General features: G+C 34.8%; 1 protein-coding gene across 1 annotated transcript in view; it reads right to left on the reverse strand.

Annotated features, from left to right (window-relative positions):
• LOC113511504 (dystrophin-like) overlaps nucleotides 1-21,349 on the reverse strand; it is a 375,962-nt gene that overhangs the window by 285,108 nt on the left and 69,505 nt on the right. The window contains exons 3-4 of the mRNA XM_052899478.1: nucleotides 18,008-18,096; nucleotides 9,595-9,693 (exon numbers count right to left, since the gene is read on the reverse strand). Coding sequence (XP_052755438.1) covers nucleotides 9,595-9,663 — 69 coding nt within the window. The 5' untranslated portion in view covers nucleotides 9,664-9,693; nucleotides 18,008-18,096. The remainder of the gene's footprint in view (nucleotides 1-9,594; nucleotides 9,694-18,007; nucleotides 18,097-21,349) is intronic.

Here is a 21,349-nt window from a genome sequence, read left to right on the forward strand (position 1 = left end):
ATGGAACGGCAAATACTTCGATTCAAACCTCTTTCGCATCTTCCACATTCATCAGAACTAAATAATCTACAACCAAAAGTGTTAGGTCAACAACCAAGAGTTTCTAATGAAATTGCAGACAGACACATGTGATATATATATATATATATATATATATATATATGTGTATATATATATATATATACATATATACAGTGGGTTGCCAAATTAATAGGGACAGTCACATTTTTTATAATTTTTGTTCTTCAAGTGCTGAGAGATTTATTTATTTTGTAAATATATTTTAATAACGAGAGAGACACACAGTCGTCCACACGTGTAAAAGTGAAACACGTAAATAATTCTTTTGAACAGTTCATTTGTGGTTTTGTGAAATAATTATTACCTGCAAGTAAGTACTATTTTACTATTATTAAAATTAAAGTATTTTGAGGCAGATTTGAGAACAATTTTTTTTTTTTATATATTTTTACAGCTTTGGCTATGGGTCGAGGGGTAGATTTGTCTTCGAGAAAAAAATCTGAGATTAAAACCTTTCTCCTAACCACAAGTCATTCTCAGAGAAAGATAGCAGAACTGGCCGGCGTATCTAAGTCTGCTGTTAATAAAATAAAGGTCAATTTAGACCAGAATCGGCCACTTTCGCCCAAAAGAAAAGGCAAATGTGGCAGAAAACGTATCACAACAGCACGTTCTGATAGGAAAATTCGGGATATCTGTTTGCAAAACAGAAAGAAAAGTGTTGGATTCTTAACTCAGATGGTACAGGAATATGGAATACCTGTTTCTAAAAGAACTGTACAGCGAAGGTTGGCAGAGGAAGGCCTGACAGGTCATCGTCCAGTTAAGAAACCACGATTGACAAAGGCGATGAAGAAGAAACGGCTTGCTTGGGCTCGTGAGCACCGCCTGAAGACTGTTGAAGACTGGAATAAGGTCAGTTCTAATGTCAATTTTGTTTGTGTTATATAAAATCATATTTATAAAAATTATGAATAAATTTCTATTTTTTTTAGGTATGTTTCTCAGACGAGTCAACATTTGAAATTCTAGCCGACAAAAGTAACTTTGTCAGGCGGCGTCCAGGCGAGAAATTTCACCCTGATTGCATAGTGTAACGCATTAAACACCCTGTAAAAATAATGGTATGGTCTGTCATAAGCGCAAAAGGGGTTGGGCGCCTCTATATAGTCCAGGAAACCATGAGACAGGACCAATACAAGCAAGTATTAGAAACACGCCTGTTGCCACAACTCCAGAAATGGTTCCCGAATGGGGAGGAATTTGTGTTTATGCACGATTCAGCTCCATGCCATAAAGCGAGGAGTGTAACCAAATTTTTGGAAGACCACAACATTCCAGTTTTACCTTGTCCTGGCAATTCTCCTGATATGAAACCCATAGAAAACTTGTGGCAAATTACCAAGGCGGAAATTGCCAAGGAAATGATAACTACCAAAGAAAAACTGATTGAAAAGTTAATAAATGTTTGGCATCACAATCTCAAAATAAAAGAAAGTGCTAAACAGTGTATCGAAAGTATGCCGAGGCGGATTCAAGCACTGATAGAAGTAAAAGGAAATGTGACAAAATATTGATAATTTCCCATCATAGTACTTATTATACTTGTTTATATTTTCAAGTTGTTTAAATATTAAATTATTGTACTCTAAATTCATTAAAGATATGTATCTAATATTATTAAATATAATCATAGCCTAAAGTGACGTTTTGAATTAATTATGGACCAATATTTTACAAAAAACCAATATTTCGTGACTGTCCCTATTAATTTGGCAACCCACTGTATATAGATGACAGTTACCGCTATTTTTCAAATGGGCCATCAGCTTGTTTGCTATTCTATGTTGCATAATTACCGCTTTTTCGCAATTACAATGATATATTAATAAGTAAATTAAATTAAAAAAAAACAAACAACTTGTTCAAATGTACATATTTGGATCACAGTCAATATAAATAATAAAGTTTTCTAAAATGGCGTCAAATATTTCACGTAGATACATACATTATTTCTAAATTCTAAATGCAGCAGACAATAGGTCCCCACGGCGTCCTCCCGCGGGGAATCCCTTATCTTCCATTCAAGTTCAAAAGTCTGAACATATTTTCTTATCCCGTTATTCCTATAAGACATAGAAATTTTTAAATATCTAAATTCAGTAATTTTAGGTACTCATGATGTCAGTTAAATAGTTTTATACAAATATGATTAAAATACATATGATAATAATATTTCAATAGTCAATTTTAAAGTTTAGCATTGTTTATACATATTTTTTTTTATACTACCTAGAATGGCAAACAAGCTGACGGCCCACCTGATGGAAAGTGGTAACCGTCGCCTATACACATGAGCAGTACCATGGACATAACAGAGTATACTATTTCGCCCATGATACCCTCCATGCGTTGCCATTCCTGAGGGCTCAGATGTTATTCCTCTGTACCCAGTAAATTCACGCTATATCCCACCCTTCAAACCGAAACACAGCTGCTTCACGGTTGAAACACGAATGGGACAGAGGTATCCAAGCAATCGACTTTTGTACAAAGTCTCCATCTGGTAACGATTATTGGTTACGATTATTCTTTGTCTTGTTAATTGTATTTTCAAATATTTCATATGTCATATTTATTTGTAATCAAGTAATGGTAATAGTATTTGAATGTTACGACGTTAATATAATTGCTGTTCTTAAATTGTTGCATGCCCGATAGGGTATAACAGTTGATACTGATGTCAAATCCAAATCAATGGTTACTGCTATATGTATGTACATAGTTAGCAATACAATTCTATTCTATTCTACCCGCGACTTACAGCCATACACGTTAGCTAAATCCTGTTACGAGTAATAATACAAATGAGAACGTTTGTAGTGATGGATGGAAGTTTGTTACTCTTTTACACAAAAACTACTAAACGGATTTGAATTTTGTTAACAGAGGTTTAAAAAAGTAACTCTCGAGTTTCTTGTGGGCTCTTCTAAACATATAACAAGATTCTGTATCTTGCAGTAGATTTAAAAATAAAAATTAAAAACGCTTGTAACAATTTGAATGAAATTTAATAGAGAAGAAGGTTATATCATAAATTAATACATAGTATATAGGATTCTTTATGTTCTGCTTCATGCGGAAGAAGCCGCGGGATACATGTCTATAGGCGACGGTTACCACTATCCATCAGGTTGGCCGTCAGCTTGTTTGCCATTCTAAGTTGAATAAAAAAAAATTAAATTGGAGAATAAATTATTTTTTGTGGTCCCTTTAAAGCCTGATACAATTATATAAAACATGCTAATAAGTCTTTTTGTAAATAAAACAAGGTTATGTCCTGCCGCACCGGCCGGCGCCGTGGTCACGGTCAGACTGCGGACCACGTGGAGCTCGCCGGTTATTGCCGGTAGTCGCCGGCAGGATAGCCTCTGTTGCCTAGCAACTGACACCTCCAGCTCTCACCCTCCTATACCGGAGAAGAGGCAGATACCCCACACACTGTAGTGAGGGAGGCGATGTCGATATATGCATATCGATGGTTTTTGTTATCGATAAAAGTAATAATAACATAAATAAATGTTAATTTTTTTATTAAATTATTATAATTTTGTATATTACTTTTATGCAACTTAAAATGAGAAATGAATTAACTAATGAAATGTGGTAACTCACGTCTATAGACACGAACAGTGTAACAATTAAAATAAATTTAATTAAATATAATAATTTGTTTATATTTTTAAAATAATTGCGTAAATACGTGTATACCACTTTAAATCCTACTATTATATATGCAAATGCCAGAAATAGATGGATGAGTCAAGCAGAGGATCGCACGAGGCGGAAAGCATTGGGAAAGGCCTATGTCCAGCAATGGATAGGTACAGATTGAAATAATGAAAGTTGATAACTGTAAAAGTTTTTGAGGATGGATACTTGTTACTTTTTCATGCTTAAACTACTGAACTGATTTAAATGAAATTTGGTACACGGATAGATTACACGAGTAACTTAAAATGTAGAATACTTTAAGTATATACTAATTCACACGGACAAATAATTCGTAAGTATATAGCTAGTAAGTACTAAAGAAAATAAAAGAAACCCATAAATTAATTTATTATTCATGAATATAAGTTGAAATAAAAGTAACCTAAAAATAATCTCTCGTGCTCGAAAATATTTATCATATATGCAAATAATACGTATATACCTACCACCCACACGTAACTACTGAGCATGGAGCCATAAGAGGAGGATTGCAACCTAGTACAGACTACCTTAGGGGGAAAGGGATTATTAGCAATGGAGTTTGACGACATTGGTAGCAATATACCCTATTAAATCGACCTCCACGTAGTTCCCCCTGGAAACCATCGTGAACAATTCTTGTTGAATTCAACACGATGAGCTAGCTAATCCCCCTCCCCACCCCCCCACCCCCCCCGGTGTATACCGATAGCGCATGTCGGGTTAACATTCCATTATCACCCATTAAAAAAAAAGTATATTAGACAAGCGGCTTGATATTGTTTCAAAATTTGTCTTTTTGCATTAGTTATGTTGCTTCATTTACATTATCGCATAATATCACGATATCCTGGAGATGAAAAATATTGGTAATGCATTAAATTCTTTCTCTATCTCTGACGAATATCCAGAAAGTTTACTTGCAGGTAGCTAAATTACTTATTCACTATTACAACTACATAATTTATGAATTTATAAACTAAACAAAGATTTGTACGTAGTTTTATATCCTACAACGGCAAAACGATAATAATGTATTATTTTCATTTAAATTTAAATTATATAATAACAAAACGAATTATATTTTATTATACTCGTGAGTCAACGTAAATATTATGACACTACAATTTTTTATTAATCTTCACATCGAATTACTTACGGAATATACAGATAGAAATAAAAATTATAATGCGAATATAGTCAATCAATGTTATACCATCTGATATTACAGGCGACAACATTAATAAATCTTTAAACATTCTTTTTTTTTACTTAAATACACAACCTCGTAAGGCAATAGCAATCGGTTAATTCTATCGACACTATCCCATCCTTACAGCAACGCATGCGCATAGAACGACGCTCTATTTCTATATAAACAACCGATTCGCAGAGTTGTAACCAGTTGTAGAACCGTCGCCCAACAAGCCGCCCGTTCACAAGCGCCGTGTTACAGTAAGTTAGCACTAACTATTAAATGAATTAACGAACTTCAACAAGGGTAAGACATGTGTCAAAAGTTTAGGGGTTGCGTAAACAAACTGGCTAGACAAATAGATAGCTGTTGTAGTGAGGATTTATTGGGTGATCGATATTGAACTACTGGGTTGTTAAATTCTGTAGAAGTTTTTTAAGATGTACAATTTCTTTTAACTACCTAATACCGTTAACTGTCCACTGCTGAACATAACCTCCTCCGTAAGGGAGGTGTTGCCAGTAGCTGGCACGCTTGGCAGGCGGGTTGGCAACCGCAGTTTGGCTTTTGGTGATATTTTAAGAAGGACGCTGCCGCCCATCACTCCATCATAAGAGGGAGACTTTGTACAAAAGTCGATTGCTTGGGTACCTCTGTCCCATTCGTGTTTCAACCGTGAAGCAGTTGTTTGCATGGCTGTGTTTCGGTTTGAAGGGTGGGATATGGCGTGAATTTACTGGGTACAGAGGAATAACACCTGAGTCCTCAGGAATGGCAACGCATGGGGGGTATCATGGGCGAAACTGTATACTCTGTTATGTCTATGGTACTGCTCATGTCTATAGGCGACGGTTACCACTTTACATCAGGTGGGCCGTCAGCTTGTTTGCCATTCTAAGTTGTATAAAAAAAAAAATTATAATCATGGTATTTATTTATCTATTTATTTATTTTAAAAAACCAACAGCACTTTACAAATAAAATAAACATTTTGTAACAGAGCAGTATGGCTAATAACAGGTTTTTCTAAATATATATATATTTATTTAAATTTCCCTTAGTATTATCCCTATCCTAATATTTTGATGTTGGCACTATATGGTTTCCTATTCCACTGATTCTTATCAGCCGTCGTACCTCGTTGCTCTTTTGCGCGTGTCATTTTTCACACAGGCCATCCATCTCTTCCTTGCTCGTCCCCTGCCTTTTCATCCATCCACGTTCGTATACAGTGCTCGTTTCTCTTTTAAAAATTGACTTTTATTCCTCCGCATGACATATCTTTAATAATAACAAAATACATGTAAAAAACTACCTCGGCGGTTTGGCGAAATATTTTTTTATGCAAATTAGAATGGCAAACAAGCTGACGGTCCACCTGATGGAAAGTGGTAACCGTCGCCTATAGACATGAGCAGTACCATGGACATAACAGAGTACACTGTTTCATATAAAATTGTGTATAATATTTAGGTTTTTATTAATAATATCAATATAATAATCTCTTTAATGTTTAATTCGCAGTGTGGCCCCGGCATAGAATAGGCCACCCCTTCCTTACCCCTTCCTTGAGCCAACGAACAAACAAGGGCACAACTCAAAGTACTCAGAGTTGAGCCAATTGAGAAAAAAACATTTTTTAATTTGGTCGGACCAGAAAACGAACCTATGATCTCATTTACAGATAGCAACATACCCACCACTGAATCTTTGAAGTCACCGGAATGGATGGCGGTAGTTATTTCTTTTTCAACCGACTTTAAAAAGAAGAACGTTCCCAATTCGGTTGTATTTTTGATGTTTGTTACCACATAACTCGTATCAGTTTAAACTAAACTAAACTAAAAGAAAATTTTCTTTTACTTTAGTTTTTAGATCAATATAACTTATTTGCGTAATAAATATTTATTAGTGATTCCTTTATAACTATAACTATTTATATTTATTTTGTCTTATAATTTCTATTTGAATTAATTAATTAATTATTTCTAATTAAAGTTAATATAAAATTCCTTAAATATTAATACTAATAATCAATATAACTGGTTTCAATTATAAAATTGAAGTCACTTTTTTATGGAACGCAGTCTCATTGTTCATTTCTATGCTAACATTATCCAAAACCACGTACCGGATCCTCCATCCTGAATTACATCCACGTGAAGCCAGGACGGATTGCTAGTATATAATAAGTATTAATTTGATTCAGAGCTCTCAAATAACAACTGGAATATAGTTAACCAATATTTTGTGCATATTAAACAGCCATTGATAAATAAGTTAGCTTGAATACCACAAATTGATGTTTACCACTACATGTCTGGCATAATAATAAACTTTTCAAATGTTTATAGAATTTTGGGGCGGTGATTATTAATTGAACAGAGGGGCTAGCTCGCTGGCCGCATACTGATGCGCCCCCGAGCCCGGCCGTCGACTGACGGCCGTCTTACATCAGGGGCCAACGGCATAAACGAATTAATATTTATAAAATAATAAGAATTCTGCAGTAAAAAGAGAGCTCGGTATTTTAGTGTATGGACAAAAAAAATTAAGCCAATACACGAGGCGGAATCGATATTATTAATATTCTTTTTCAAAACGGATGTATTAAGATCTTTTTTTTTTCTAATAGATAATAATGGTATGGTAACCCCGCCTGCGCTAACAGTATACGCTGGCGGAGCACCAGTTAGGGATGATAAATAAATAAATGGTGATGATAAAAAAGCAAGTCAGTTGGCCCATCGTGACGAATAGACTTGGAATTCAACACGATAGTTTCCAGGGGGGACCACATGGAGGTCGATCTGACAAGATATATTGCTAGCAATAGGACTAGTAGTCCGCATTACTAACAATCGCTTCCCGTCCAGTGTTTACAGGGTCGGCAACACGCATGTGACCGTTTACCATCAGACGGGCTGTATGCTTGTTTGCCACCGTGATATTGAATGAATACTTTAAGGGACTGTTCTGTTTTTTTTATACAATTTAGAATGGCAAACAAGCTGACAGCCCACCTGATGGAAAATGGTAACCGTCGCCTATAGACATGAGCAGTACCATGGAGATAACAGAGTATACTGTTTCGCCCATGATACCCTCCATGCTTTGCCATTCCTGAGGACTCAGGTGTTATTCCTCTGTACCCAGTAAATTCACGCTATATAATATCCCACCCTTCAAACCCAAACACAGCCACGCAAACACAACTGTTTCGCGGTTGAAACACGAATGGGACAGAGGTACCCAAGCAATCGACTTTTGTACAGTCTCCCTCTGGTCTTTTGTCAGTGGTACTGAACACTTTCTCCAAACAAACAACAAACATGAGTCAATAAATAACAAAAAAGTTGTAAATTGTTATTTGACAACGGTATCCACAGGAGGGAAGGAATTATTTGACATTTTAGTTGAAATCGATTCTAACATTGTATTATGTATTATTATTGTTTACCTATTTACTATAGTGGAATTAATCACAGAATTGACATTTGATGAAAAATAAATATAATCGTAATCTTTTATAGTTTTTTTTTTATTGATGGGTGAAAATGGTACGGTAACCCCGCCTGCGCTAACGGGATACGCTGGCGGAACACCAGTGAAGGGTGATTGATGAGAATGAAAACAGGCCAGTTAGCCCATCATGATGAATTCATCAGGAATTAACCGTAATAGTTTCCAGGGGGAACCGCGAGGAGGTCGACCTCGGTTGGATATATTGCTAGTAATGGGATTCTTAGTCTCCATTACTAAGAATGTCTTTTCCCCCCAATGTGTTGCCATATTTAATTGTTATGTAAATGAGTTTGTTTGTTTGTATCCCCTTGATACTTTAACCTCTCAACCGTTTATGCTCTTCATCCCCAGGACATCGTAAGAAGCGATTAAGAAAATAAGGTACTTCAAATGAGAAGGAAAATTTAAAATAAAACCCTACTCTAAACCTCTTACGCGTCGAGATAATAGTAAGCTAATATCCTCCGTTAATGGGAAGAGTTCCGTGTCCAATATTGGGACGTTAATACGAACAGGTTGCTATAGATAGATAGAATATAATTAACCCGTCACGCGGACAAAGTCGCGGGCACATAGCTGTGCCCGCGCGTGATATAAAAATCGTCATTATATCAGCTGCTAATTGTCCACTGCTGGACATAGGCCTCCTCCTTTGGGAAGTTTGCCAGTAGTTGCCACTCTTGGCAAGCTGGTTGAGAACCTCAGTTAGGCTTTGGTGACGTTTTATAAAGGACGGTGCTGCTCATCCCTCGACCGTTAAATTTATTCAGTCGCCTATACGATACCCATGGGAAGGAAAGGGTAGTCCTGGTAATATATATAAATACAACAATATAAAGTCAACATATTTCGAAAAACAATTCAAGGTTACAATGGGTCCTAGCGGCTCCATAACTAGCAATGTACCTTATCAGGTCAACCCCCACATGATTCTCTCTAGAAACCTTCATAGTTACTCCCTAATGAATTCGTCATGATGGGCCGACTGTCCTGTCTTCATACTCATCTATCATTCCGCACTGTTCCTCCACCAGTCTACAGTACCTAATAGCGCGGACAAGGATGCCAATACATTTTCAAGTCATAAAAAGAGTACTGACCTTCTGTTTGTCCAGCTGGTGCAAGATGTCGTCAACATCGCCCACGGCGACCGGCTGTGTTCGCAGCATCTCCTCATCTGCTGACACCCAGTCTTTGAGCTGCAACAATAATGCAAATTAGCTACCATATCCTCCTGGGGGGAAAGGGAACAATATTATCAACATTGCTACATTGGGTATCTTTTTCGTGATTTTCGTAAACGGAAAAAGCTCGTGATTGGGTATACGTGAAGGAAACTGTATAGGATTACAGAAAAAACATTTGATATTTGGGAAAAAAAATGTTAAAGACACACTGTATCCGTGGTAATCATGGTATTCATGAATATTACAGATAGTACTGAAGAATTCAGCATACCAGAAGACTAAGCTATTATATGTTCGTAACTCACCAGAGGGAGACTTTGTACAAAAGCCTTTTTCAAAAGTCTGTTCCATTCGTGTTTCTACCGTAAAGCCGTTGTTTACATGGCTGTGTTTCGGTTTGAAGGGTGGGATATGACAATGCATTTACAGGGTACAGTGGAATAACACGTGAATCCTCAGGAATGGCAACACATGGGGGGTATCATAGGTGAAACAGTATACTGTGTTATGTCCATGGTACTGCTCATGTCTATAGGCGACGGTTACCACTTTCCATCAGGTGGGCCGTCAGCTTGTTTGCCATTCTAAGTTGCATAAAAAAATAAACACTTCAATTCGTAATATCGCTATCTCTTAGTGAATAGTAGATATTATGAATGCAATGTCAAATAATATCGGAGTTAAATACAAATATAATTATGAAATAACGCAAAATATACAATGAAAAAAGTTCATTCCTGTTATGTTAGTAAGTAGGTACATTGGTGAAACAATATCACAATAAAAGTTAAAGTAAAGAACAAAGTGTTTTACTTTAAGAATATTTCTAATAAAAGTTTTTGTTCTTATTTAAATTACAGTATCTTTTAATTACAATAATTTAATAAAAGTTTCCATAAAATAAAAAGTAATTATTGAGTGTTCCGTTATCTTAAAAGTTAGAAGACTCTTATATAGGCCGTTTATAATAGATTCTATGTAAATAAAATAACATTAGACAGAATAAATTAAAAAAGGTTCGGGCTATGACATGTTACAAATCTCAGAATAAGAAATAAGCAAGCTTCAGCGGTCCTGACCTCTTTACACAATGACTTGAGTCGACAAAACCTTCCTACATTTCAACTGTATGTATCTATATATCCCTGAAAATTCTCATTCGAAACCCGTACTACATACGCCTTTTCAATAGAGACCTAAGCACGTACCTTTTTTTTTCTTCAATAGAAAAAGGCCCTCCTTTAGACCAGACACAATCTATTCAGATATCTTTATTAAAAATGTTTGAGGTTCGATCAATGACAATTCCTAAATCACACAGAGCGTATTTTGTTTTTATACAGATCCAATAGCCAATAGGGTTAGCACATGGTGATCGCTCAAAATGTTTTCAAATATATTTCTTTTGTGAAAATTATATATTTTGTTATTTGTAACGCCACATCACGCCACGAGATGTCGCTACTAGCCAGCCAAGCGTGCCGAACCAAACCCCCTCCAGACAGCCACCGCTACATGCCAAGCCATGCTTCAAGGGGCACTAAAGCCAAACCATATATACGAACGAAATGTCAAATATGTTGTCAGTCTATATTGTAAGACTACATCTAATAAAAAATTCTATATAAATGTTAAAACATGTAACACAATACTGTTTCTTTTATGCAACATAGAATAACAAACAAGTTGACAGCCCACATAATAAAAAGTGGTAACCGTCGTCTATAGACATAAGCAGTACCATGGATTATAACAGAGTATATTATTTAGCCCATGATACCACCCCCCCCCCCATGCGTTGCCATTCTTGAGGAGTCAGGTGTTATTCCTCTGCACCCTGTAAATTCACTGCCATATCCCACCCTTCAAACCGAAACACAGATATGCAAGCACAACTGCTGCAACGTTAGAAACACGAATGGGACAGAGGGGCCCAAGCAAACGACTTTAAGTACAAAGTCTGCCTCTGGTAATAAATAAACAATGAAAATCCCAAGCGTTTATCCGTCATTGTCCAAACACAAACTCTCATTATTGAAATCATAAAGTTATGCATACATGAGACGAGTTATAAAAATACAGGAAGCAAGAGATATATCTAAGGGTTCTCTCTGCCTACTCTTCAAGGGTCTTGGCGTAATGATATATAGATAGATAAATAGCAATGTACAAAATTTAAACGTTCTATACAACATTATATTTATAATCGTATCTTGTAAGAGTAATTGTTTTATGCGAAAGAATATCAAACGAGCATGTGGTTTACCTATACGTATTTCTGAATCAGTCATAATAAGCACTCGTTATTTGGTGAGTTTGAAATTAAATATATTATACAAATGTGGAATATATATATATATAGGATTACCAACATAAGATACAGCTAAACATTTCAATACAATACACTGGTAGTTAGATCTAACTGTTCTCACATTTATAGGCAACCACAGCATGCTTTGTGCTTGATAAACATTAAAATAGAATTAAATTATTAAATGCTATTAAATAAGTAAAAATATTAACAATATGAATAATAACAGAATATAAATAATGGAAATTGTAATGCAATTATTTTAAATTATAAATAAATATAATGCAATGGCGAGGTACATCAACATTTTAATTTAGCCATGAACACAGAGTGACTATCGTTGTGAATATCAAGTTCAATAATATATATATATATATATATATATATATATATATATATATATATATATATATATATATATATATATATATATATAATATCAGCTTACTTCGTTTGTAGAAAACAATTTCAATAAGGAAACATAGCGAGAAGCGTGCGGAGAAATGATTTTACCAAAGTACGTCGTTTACAGGGGTTAAGCTTCGGCGATTTCCGAATTGACTTTTTGCTATATTCGGGTCAGAAAGGCACGAAATGTGGTAAGATATATCAAGGAAAGGTGTGTTTAAAACATATAAAGTACATCAACGAGAATTTTGCAGTAATAATATCTTATGAATATCCAGAAAAAAAACAAATGGTAATATTATCATTTTCTACCACTCGAAATTAATATAATATTTATTATTTATAAATGTCACATGAGTACTATTTAATTTTGGTCAATCTTATTCAAGAAATCTTACACTTAGACCAGAGAGCCTACCATGAAATATTTTCTGAAATTTCGGGGACGAACGAAACAGAAATTTGATGTTAAAATTACATAATACATGCCGTTTCAAATTATTAAAAATGTTAAAATGTCGTTCCTCTGGACTATTAGGATAGGATTTATAATGAACGAAACGTTAAGCTCCATTTACTGGGTCGATATCCGTACGAACAAAAACACGAAATTGAGCCCGAAAATTCGATTTCATGGTGGAACACCAGGTTACAGTTTCTTTAACATTACCTTTCTTTGACATATAATAAATATAATAACAAACTTATTCTTTTGTAGTCCTCATCTAAGCCATTATCTGTCCACTGCTAAATATAGACCTTCCGCATAAAAGGGACGGTTCTAAGCTACCTGCATCCACTTTTTGATTGAAGTTTGACTTGAGCTATCTAATAATTAATTAAAATAACTCTTGGTGCTAGTGTGCGTTGACACAAATTTATAATAGCATAACAAATGTATAACAATATAACGATGTATGCAAGGACCTTGATATCTTCCAACAATCCTTGCAATGTTACATTAAGGCTGCCAATTTGTTACTTTAAATTTATAGCCGTCATTCTTTTAATGTATATAATATCGAATGTTATGCAGAGCAGTTGTCGGAGTGCAAATTTAATGCCGTTTTGTGTAATATTTATTTTATAAATGTATTAATTTGTAATCTGTTGCCTTGCTATAAATAAATAAATAAATAATACTAAAACCAACTTTTGTTGAAGAAAACAAAAGTACAGTTTCTTATTCGTTCTTCTCAGCTGAAATTGCATTCCGAAGGTATGGTGGATTCATAAAAAAATTACTATTTATAAATGATTGTAATTATAAATACCTTGTCGGATAAAATTTGGACACAAGGACTTTGTAAACCCTTTCTTTTCACATTCACTTACCCCATGCTTAATTGGGGGTCGGATTTCCTTATGATCCTTGTGATCCGCTACGACCTTCTATCCTGAGCACTTGAATTTCTTTTAAATTTGAAAATAGTTGGATTATCATATAATAAATAGAAAATAATTAGGGTTAAAAATTAAAACTGTCTTAGTGATGGCACCTACAATATATAATAAATTACCTAAATCCCTCACAGACATAGATGACATAAAAAAATATAAAACTAAACTGTATGAATACCTAGTAAACAGCACATACTATTCAATTAGTAAAGATAGATTTTTTTATTTTTTACTATAAAATTATTTTTATATAATTTTTCTTTTCTTATATAATTCATTATATGCAAATCCATTTGTCACAATTTAAAAAATATAAATAAAATTTAACCAACATGATATATATATCTCTTTAACATATTGCATTTTTGAAAATTATCTGATAGATACCGATCATTGATATTAAAAAGGATTTATTTACAATCAATTAGTTGACTAAAGGTTAAGTTTAAATTTGGTTTCAGAGATAACAGACACAGATTAAGCAATAACGCTAATTCACAAAAGGAGAGTCTTTCAGTAGATCAATGTAGATCAAAGGGAGCAAATTGGATAGTGGTCGCAGGTTAGGTCGTCCTCGTGTCGCCCCTCCCCCTGCGATTAACTGCCCAATTGAATGTCGTTACTGTTCGAATTCGAATGTCACTTGCTTGCACCCTGTCCTGTACTAAATTGACGACCTTCATAAACACAATTAGGGCGCAACTTGGAACAACTCAAAGGACACTGCTTGCTCTTATTTCTCTGTATAAGTTTTGGGATACATTTTGTTATGTTAATCAATAATTATATACGTAACACTATATAAAAGTCACCGCAACAAAAATTGTATAAAAGGAGATATTTTTTTATCTACTACTGAGGTGTTTATACCAAGAAGCAGTTGTGTTTGCATGGCTGTGTTTCAGTTTGAAGGGTGAGATATGGCGTGAATTTACAGGGTAAAGAGGAATAACACCTGAGTCCTCAGGAATGGCAACACATAAGGGGTATCATGGACGAAACAGTATACTGTGTTATGTCTATGGTACTGCTCATGTCTATAGGCGACGGTTACCACTTTCCATCAGGTGGGCCGTCAGCTTGTTTGCCATTCTAAGTTGTATAAAAAAAAAGGTAGCAGTCAAGCATACCGCCCACCTGATGGTAAGCGGTTACTGTAGCCTCTGAACACCTGCAATACCAGAGGTATTACGCGCGCGTTGAAGAAACGTTTTACCCCCCTTTTGAAGAACCTGATGCTGTAGCTTCTTGGGAAAACCTCGGCAGGGAATTCATTCCATAATCTGAGTGTTCGTCAATTTTATGGCGATTGAACTCACATTTTGTTCCGAATAGCCTGTTAGTCTATAGTTATGTTGCGGAAATATGTATCACTTGAGTGCTTGTTTATCGAGAGTGACTTCTGACTACCCCATTTCTAATGGCATTTCTTATTTATTAATTTATAAATTTACATTAAAATATTAAATAGTGATTGTAATGGGCACACACAATTAATTTAATTCATTTATTTATATTTATTTTTTTCTTTTGTCAATTAATCTCGCCGCTGGCAAAAGACAAACCTTTGGCCATAATAGTATATAAGTGTTTTGCCCTTTTGAGCGCAAAGCAATAAACTGAGTTGTGGCCATTTTGTGTTACTGTGGTACACTCACGAAAATTTATGTTACCTCTTTTATGCTTTTTCCTTATGTTTTTGTTTTGATATAAAAAATTATTCTTTTATTTCTTCTTTTGAGTATGTACCAATATCTGATGTTATATATCTGTCTATCTGTCTATCTATCTAGTTATAATATTTTTATTTGAAAACAAATATGTTTTTTTTATATGTATTCAGTTAAAAAATAGTACATCAGAAATCTCACAAATTATATTTCATCTTTGATAATCTATGAAAATAGATAAAGCAAGATGTGTGTGCAAAGCTAAGGACTTTTGTTAGTTCAGTAAAATTTATTAAAAAAAACAGCTTGTAAATCGAACCGCTAGGACAGACAGTAATATCAAGCGTATCGTTTACAAGTAATGCAAGTGAGAACACAACGCTATACGCTGTGAACGAGTGAACATAACGTTAAATCTATACGACTCCATCGTATCTTCATATAACGATAGCCTTTGCCCATTTTTTAACCGACTTTAAAAAGAAGGAGTTTTATGTTTGTTAACTCATAATTCGTCAGTTACAAACCGATTTGGAAAATTCTTATTTTATCTAAAAAAATATACAGTTTGATCCTATAGAAATTGTATCAAAAACTTATGGTTCTTAAGGGTCCAAGGACGACTATTTCTTCTCTTTAATCTACTGGTAAACAAGGGTCCTATAAAGTTGATACAAATATTATAAAGGATAAATAAAAAAAAATGTTTTGATATATGTCTCTCAATTGCCCTTAAAAAAATTGAACGGATAGTATTAAAATTTGATACACAGATAGATTATATCCTACGTTAAAATATAGGAATACTTTTATCCTAATTAACTTGGTAAAGTCAAGGGTTTTTATTGTATATTGCGAAGTTGGGTACGCGACAAGTGAACACAGAGGTCGGTTACACACTGCTTTCATAAACAAGGTCAATTGACTTATAAAGGTGGACGTAGCCACCCGTACATGCTTAATACTACCCACATATCTAACAGTTTTACAATGACCATTCAAGGTTAACACTATCACATATCATCATCACCATCACCATTTCAGCCAATTAGGAGAAGCCTAAGTCCAGCAATGGAAATAGAACGACACCCCACTAGATGGAGTGACGACCTCAAATGCATTGCAGGGAGTCAGTGGATGCTGGTGGTTCAGAACCATTCCTTATGACGGTCTATGGGGAAGACCTGAGATCGTCACTCCATCTGGTAGAGTCGTCCTATACTGCGTTATATACACTGTAACATATACTTATAAATAATAATAAGTAATAACTAATAGGGTACCCTACTAATAGAATGTGCATGCCTCTACGCAATACGCAAAATACCAGAGGAAGACTTTGTACAAAAGTTGATTGCTTGGGTACCTCTGTCCAATTCGTGTTTCAACCGTGAAGCAGTTGTGTTTGCATAGCTGTGTTTCGGTTTAAAGGGTGGGATATGGCGTGAATTTACAGGGTACAGATGAATAACACCTGAGTCCTCAGGAATGGCAACGCATGGGGAGTATCATGGGCGAAACAGTATACTCTGTTATGTTCATGGTACTGCTCATGTCTATAGGCGACGGTTACCACTTTCTATCAGGTGAGCCGTCAGCTTGTTTGCCATTGTAAGTTGTATAAAAAAAAATTACGAAATGAATGAAAGAATAAGTAATATATGCCTTTTGCTACTAAACACCTAAAGGAATAATCCGGATATGAGTCATAACAAAATTACACGTTTTCGTATCGATAGCTCGCGTCAAATCGCTCGGAAGAGATAAATGCTCCGCGAACTTTTCCAACAGAGGAATTTCGCAATGCTTTTAAAACAGTAATTGTGTCAGTCGGATGGCGACAACTTTAGGATCGCACCATTAACGACAAATGCCAAAGTACGGGAAGTCGCCGATTTTATTTTTCAGCGTCTAAAAATAAAATGAACGTGTGCACGCTTGAATTGCTTGTGCAAACATTGTCTTATACAAATCTTAAACAGACCGCTTTCTTTACATCTCCAAAACATTGTCGAAAATCATCAAAATTTTTTGTTTGTCATTCCATGTTGTATAAATAAATAATACTAATAATGGGATGAATTTACAGGGTTTTTTTTTACAACACAGGGGGCAAACGAGCATGCGGCTCACCTGATGGTAAGTGACTACCGCCGCCCATGGTCACCCACAACACCTACGGCATTGCAGGTGTGCTGCCGGCCTTTTAAAAAGGAATATGCTCTTTTCTTGAAGGTTATGTACAGAGGAATAACACCTAAGTCTTCTGAAATGGCAACGCATGGGAAATATCATGGACGAAACATCTCTCTGTCTCTCTCTGTCTGACTCGTTATAGTAAGACTAGTTAGACTCTGTTATGTCCGTGGTACTGCTCATGTTTATAGGCGACGGTTATCACTTTCCGCATTCATCAGGTGGGCCGTCAGCTTGTTTGCCATTCTAAGTTGTATAAAAAAAATATCAAATCATTAGACCAGCGTAGAAAGAAGGGTATCAATGCTCAGCGGTAAGATGGTAATATTATTGTAGGTACCTGCAGTACGGTAGTGTCGAAGCTGGCGAGCAGAGCGGCGGCCGACTGCTGAGACGAGCGGCGCCGCCCTGACAAACGTGCGCTCCAATCTGCAACAAGAGTGAACACTTTGTAATGGGAAGCATGGGGTCTAACCGTATATCTCATCTTATAACTTAATAGCATTCGAACGTAGCTTAAAAAAATAATTTTTAAAACTTGTCCACGATTGATGAAGAAGTCGGTGAGCATGGTATCAAAAAACATGTACAGTAGAACATAGAACCTGCTCAGTACTTGAAATTAGTCAAAAAGACTACACAAAGCTGACACAGGCCAACCGTTGAGGGTAGAACACTATTTTTTCCGTTAATCGCATTCACAAGTCATATTGTCCCTGTGTACCCTCAGACTGATATGGTCACATCTCATGCTTTTATAAAGTGAAATATAGGGTATATTTCTCTCAGGTATCAGGTCGACCATATATGGTCTTACTTATAAACCATATAATAGTTAATTCCTGGTGAATTTGTCAAGGTGAATCAACTGTCCTGATTTCATCCTCACATATCATTGATGTCTAGTACTTTTCTAACGTAAACTAATAGCGGAGGCGAGGTTACTATTCTATTTTTATCCTATTACAAATACATTGAACAATACAATATTTTATTTCTCCAATTGATTGCGCCGAGAGAAACAGAAATGTAAACAAACCGTTAATACCTTAAAAGGGCGCACGCAATCAGGATTAAAACAATAATAACAATTTGTTAAATACACAAATAAATAAATTCACAACACCACTAAGAATTTATTGTTCTATTGTTTGACTGTTGAATCTTATTGTTCGTAAAAAGAACAAAAGAAATGTTCAAGATATTGAACAGTACAATGGCGGAGTTAACAAGTTAATATATCCTAATAATGGAATTAAAAAATTTACAGTTCGAAATATTATATTTTTAATACAATAAATATACAAACAAAATTAAAGTTTCATCCCCATCATCTGGACGACTACTTACGATACGTTTTTTGCGACTTTCCTAGCACAACCATTCTTGTAGTAATCACTGTATAAGAAATTGTATACCCGACTTTTAGCTACAATAAAGTTATTATTATATTATTATTATTATTATATTATATTATAATTAACAATTTACAGTTCGACAAAATTATACTTTTAGTTTTTTTCCAAAAAAACCATACAAACGTACAAATATTTATCTAATACGCAGTCATACAATAAGTGACAAAGTGCAACATCTGTATGTTCTCCTGAACACAGATAAAAGTGTATTGCTGGACTAATGTAAGTAAAATAAAATGGAAAATATAAAGGTTATGGAATATTAAATTGCCTCTAAGGACAACAAATTAAATTAATAATAAATTCATTTTAACAATGCATTTTTGATATTTTTTTTTATAACACAGTGGACAAACGAGCATGCGACTCACTTTATAGTAAGTGATTGTGCATGGAATAAAGTGCCTTAAAAAACGCACGGTGAGAGACCGCTACTCATCCAGATGGTTGGGATGGAACTTTAATTTGTGGCGGATTGTACGATGACGAAATTCAACAACAGGTTATCAATCTAAACAATTTCTCAGAACAGTTCTCATGACATATTCTATGAAAGTTGCATAGAGACGTAACGCAGTTACAATGGCTCGAGTCGGATAGTAAAGCGTTAATCATCAATAATTCGAGCTACCTAACTTTGGTTTATAGTTTTTTTTATTTTTTTATATAAGCTAATAGCTATAAGCAGGTACCTACGATGCAGTTACGTAAAAGATAAATTAGATATAAATAAAATTTTGATTATTTTTTGTATTCTTAAATTTGTTTTTTTTTTTTCACAACAAATAAGTTTGCAGAGTACAAAAAAAAAGCGGCAACTTCAATCAACAAAAATGGAAGTAAATCCTATCAATTGATTAATTATCAAAATCGATTTATTAATGGCATCGCAATTACATAACATAGCTATAAAAAATTAAAATGAATTGAAACAATTCTCCTTCTCGAAGTTATTTAAAAATAAACAAGAACCTTCGTTAATACAAATGAAACTTTCCCTAGTAGACAGAAAAAATAATTTAAAAGCTCCAATCGATTCGTGTACAGAAAAGTGCAATCGCAAAGACTTCACGAGCGTCATTTCTGTGGGCGGACACCGGCGCCCGGAACTGAGAGTCGGCCGAACTTCGTTGCCTGCCCGAACGATTGATAGCGACAGCAGGTCAATTTCCCGGCCATCAGCCACACTACGGCAATATCCGACAGCCGACAGCCGACGCTTGCCATGAATAATACACATCGCCTGATTGTGGGACTGTAAATTGGTCGGTTCTGTTACCAAGATTGCGTACGGACTACACCCAGGAGCCTAGAGGTCAAGAAGGAAGAATCACGACGCATAGAGGCGTACAATTTTATACGTCGTGTTTTTGTCACATTTATTTTCTTTTTTAACTTTTCTCATTTTAAAACACTATAAAAGGCAATGGCATTGATTCATGCATAAAGCAAATAATTCAAAAGAACAAACAGGTATCCTTTAAAGTTTTAAAATAACTTTAAAGTTCAAAGTTTTAAAGTCTGTCATTATCTTAATTGTCTTGTATAAATCCTAATGAATTTATTTATTTAGTCATGATTTGTAAAAATAACTTCTTTATATAAACTTACAGGTAAACAGTTGTCTGTACTTCTAGAAAGCCTATGTTAATTTTAGCTCAGCCTAGTGTAGGATTCGGTGTTAAACTTTGTGCTTATACAAACATACATGTACTAAATACATTTTTTACTTTTTGTTACTTTTTTTTGTACGTGTATCAAACTGGACTATTCCAATTCTTAAATGGCAAAAAAATAACACAAAAATTATATTTTCCTTCTATTCCTTTTAATTTCCATTTTTTTTAACTTAAAATCATTTGGCACATTTTACATACGACTACATTGATTCGCCAACATACGTTTTTAAAACCAGATGATTTGTTTTTCTTTCAAATATATGTTGCATATACTGCAGCGTGTATTATATAGCGGCTAGACCAACTTTAATATACAGAATGTCAATTTTGCTTGATTTACTGGTAAGATATTAAATCTATTCTCTAGTGCCAGTCAGTAACAAGCGTTACAATAACAATAAAATATTGTTTACCAGCAAACGAAAAAGAGAAAATTGGACACGCAAAGATTTGTGGATCCCTTGAGAAATTGACAAAGGAAAACGTTTAGGTACATACGTGATATTTTCCGAATCGATGGAACCTTTCCGATTTATTGTACTACACCGCAAGTTCCGCCACCGACTCGGGAGTCGAGAGACTGAA

This window comes from Galleria mellonella, unplaced genomic scaffold, assembly GCF_026898425.1.
Source record: "Galleria mellonella isolate WM207_F2 unplaced genomic scaffold, CSIRO_AGI_GalMel_v1 utg571, whole genome shotgun sequence".
Classification (NCBI taxonomy): Eukaryota; Metazoa; Arthropoda; class Insecta; order Lepidoptera; family Pyralidae; genus Galleria; species Galleria mellonella.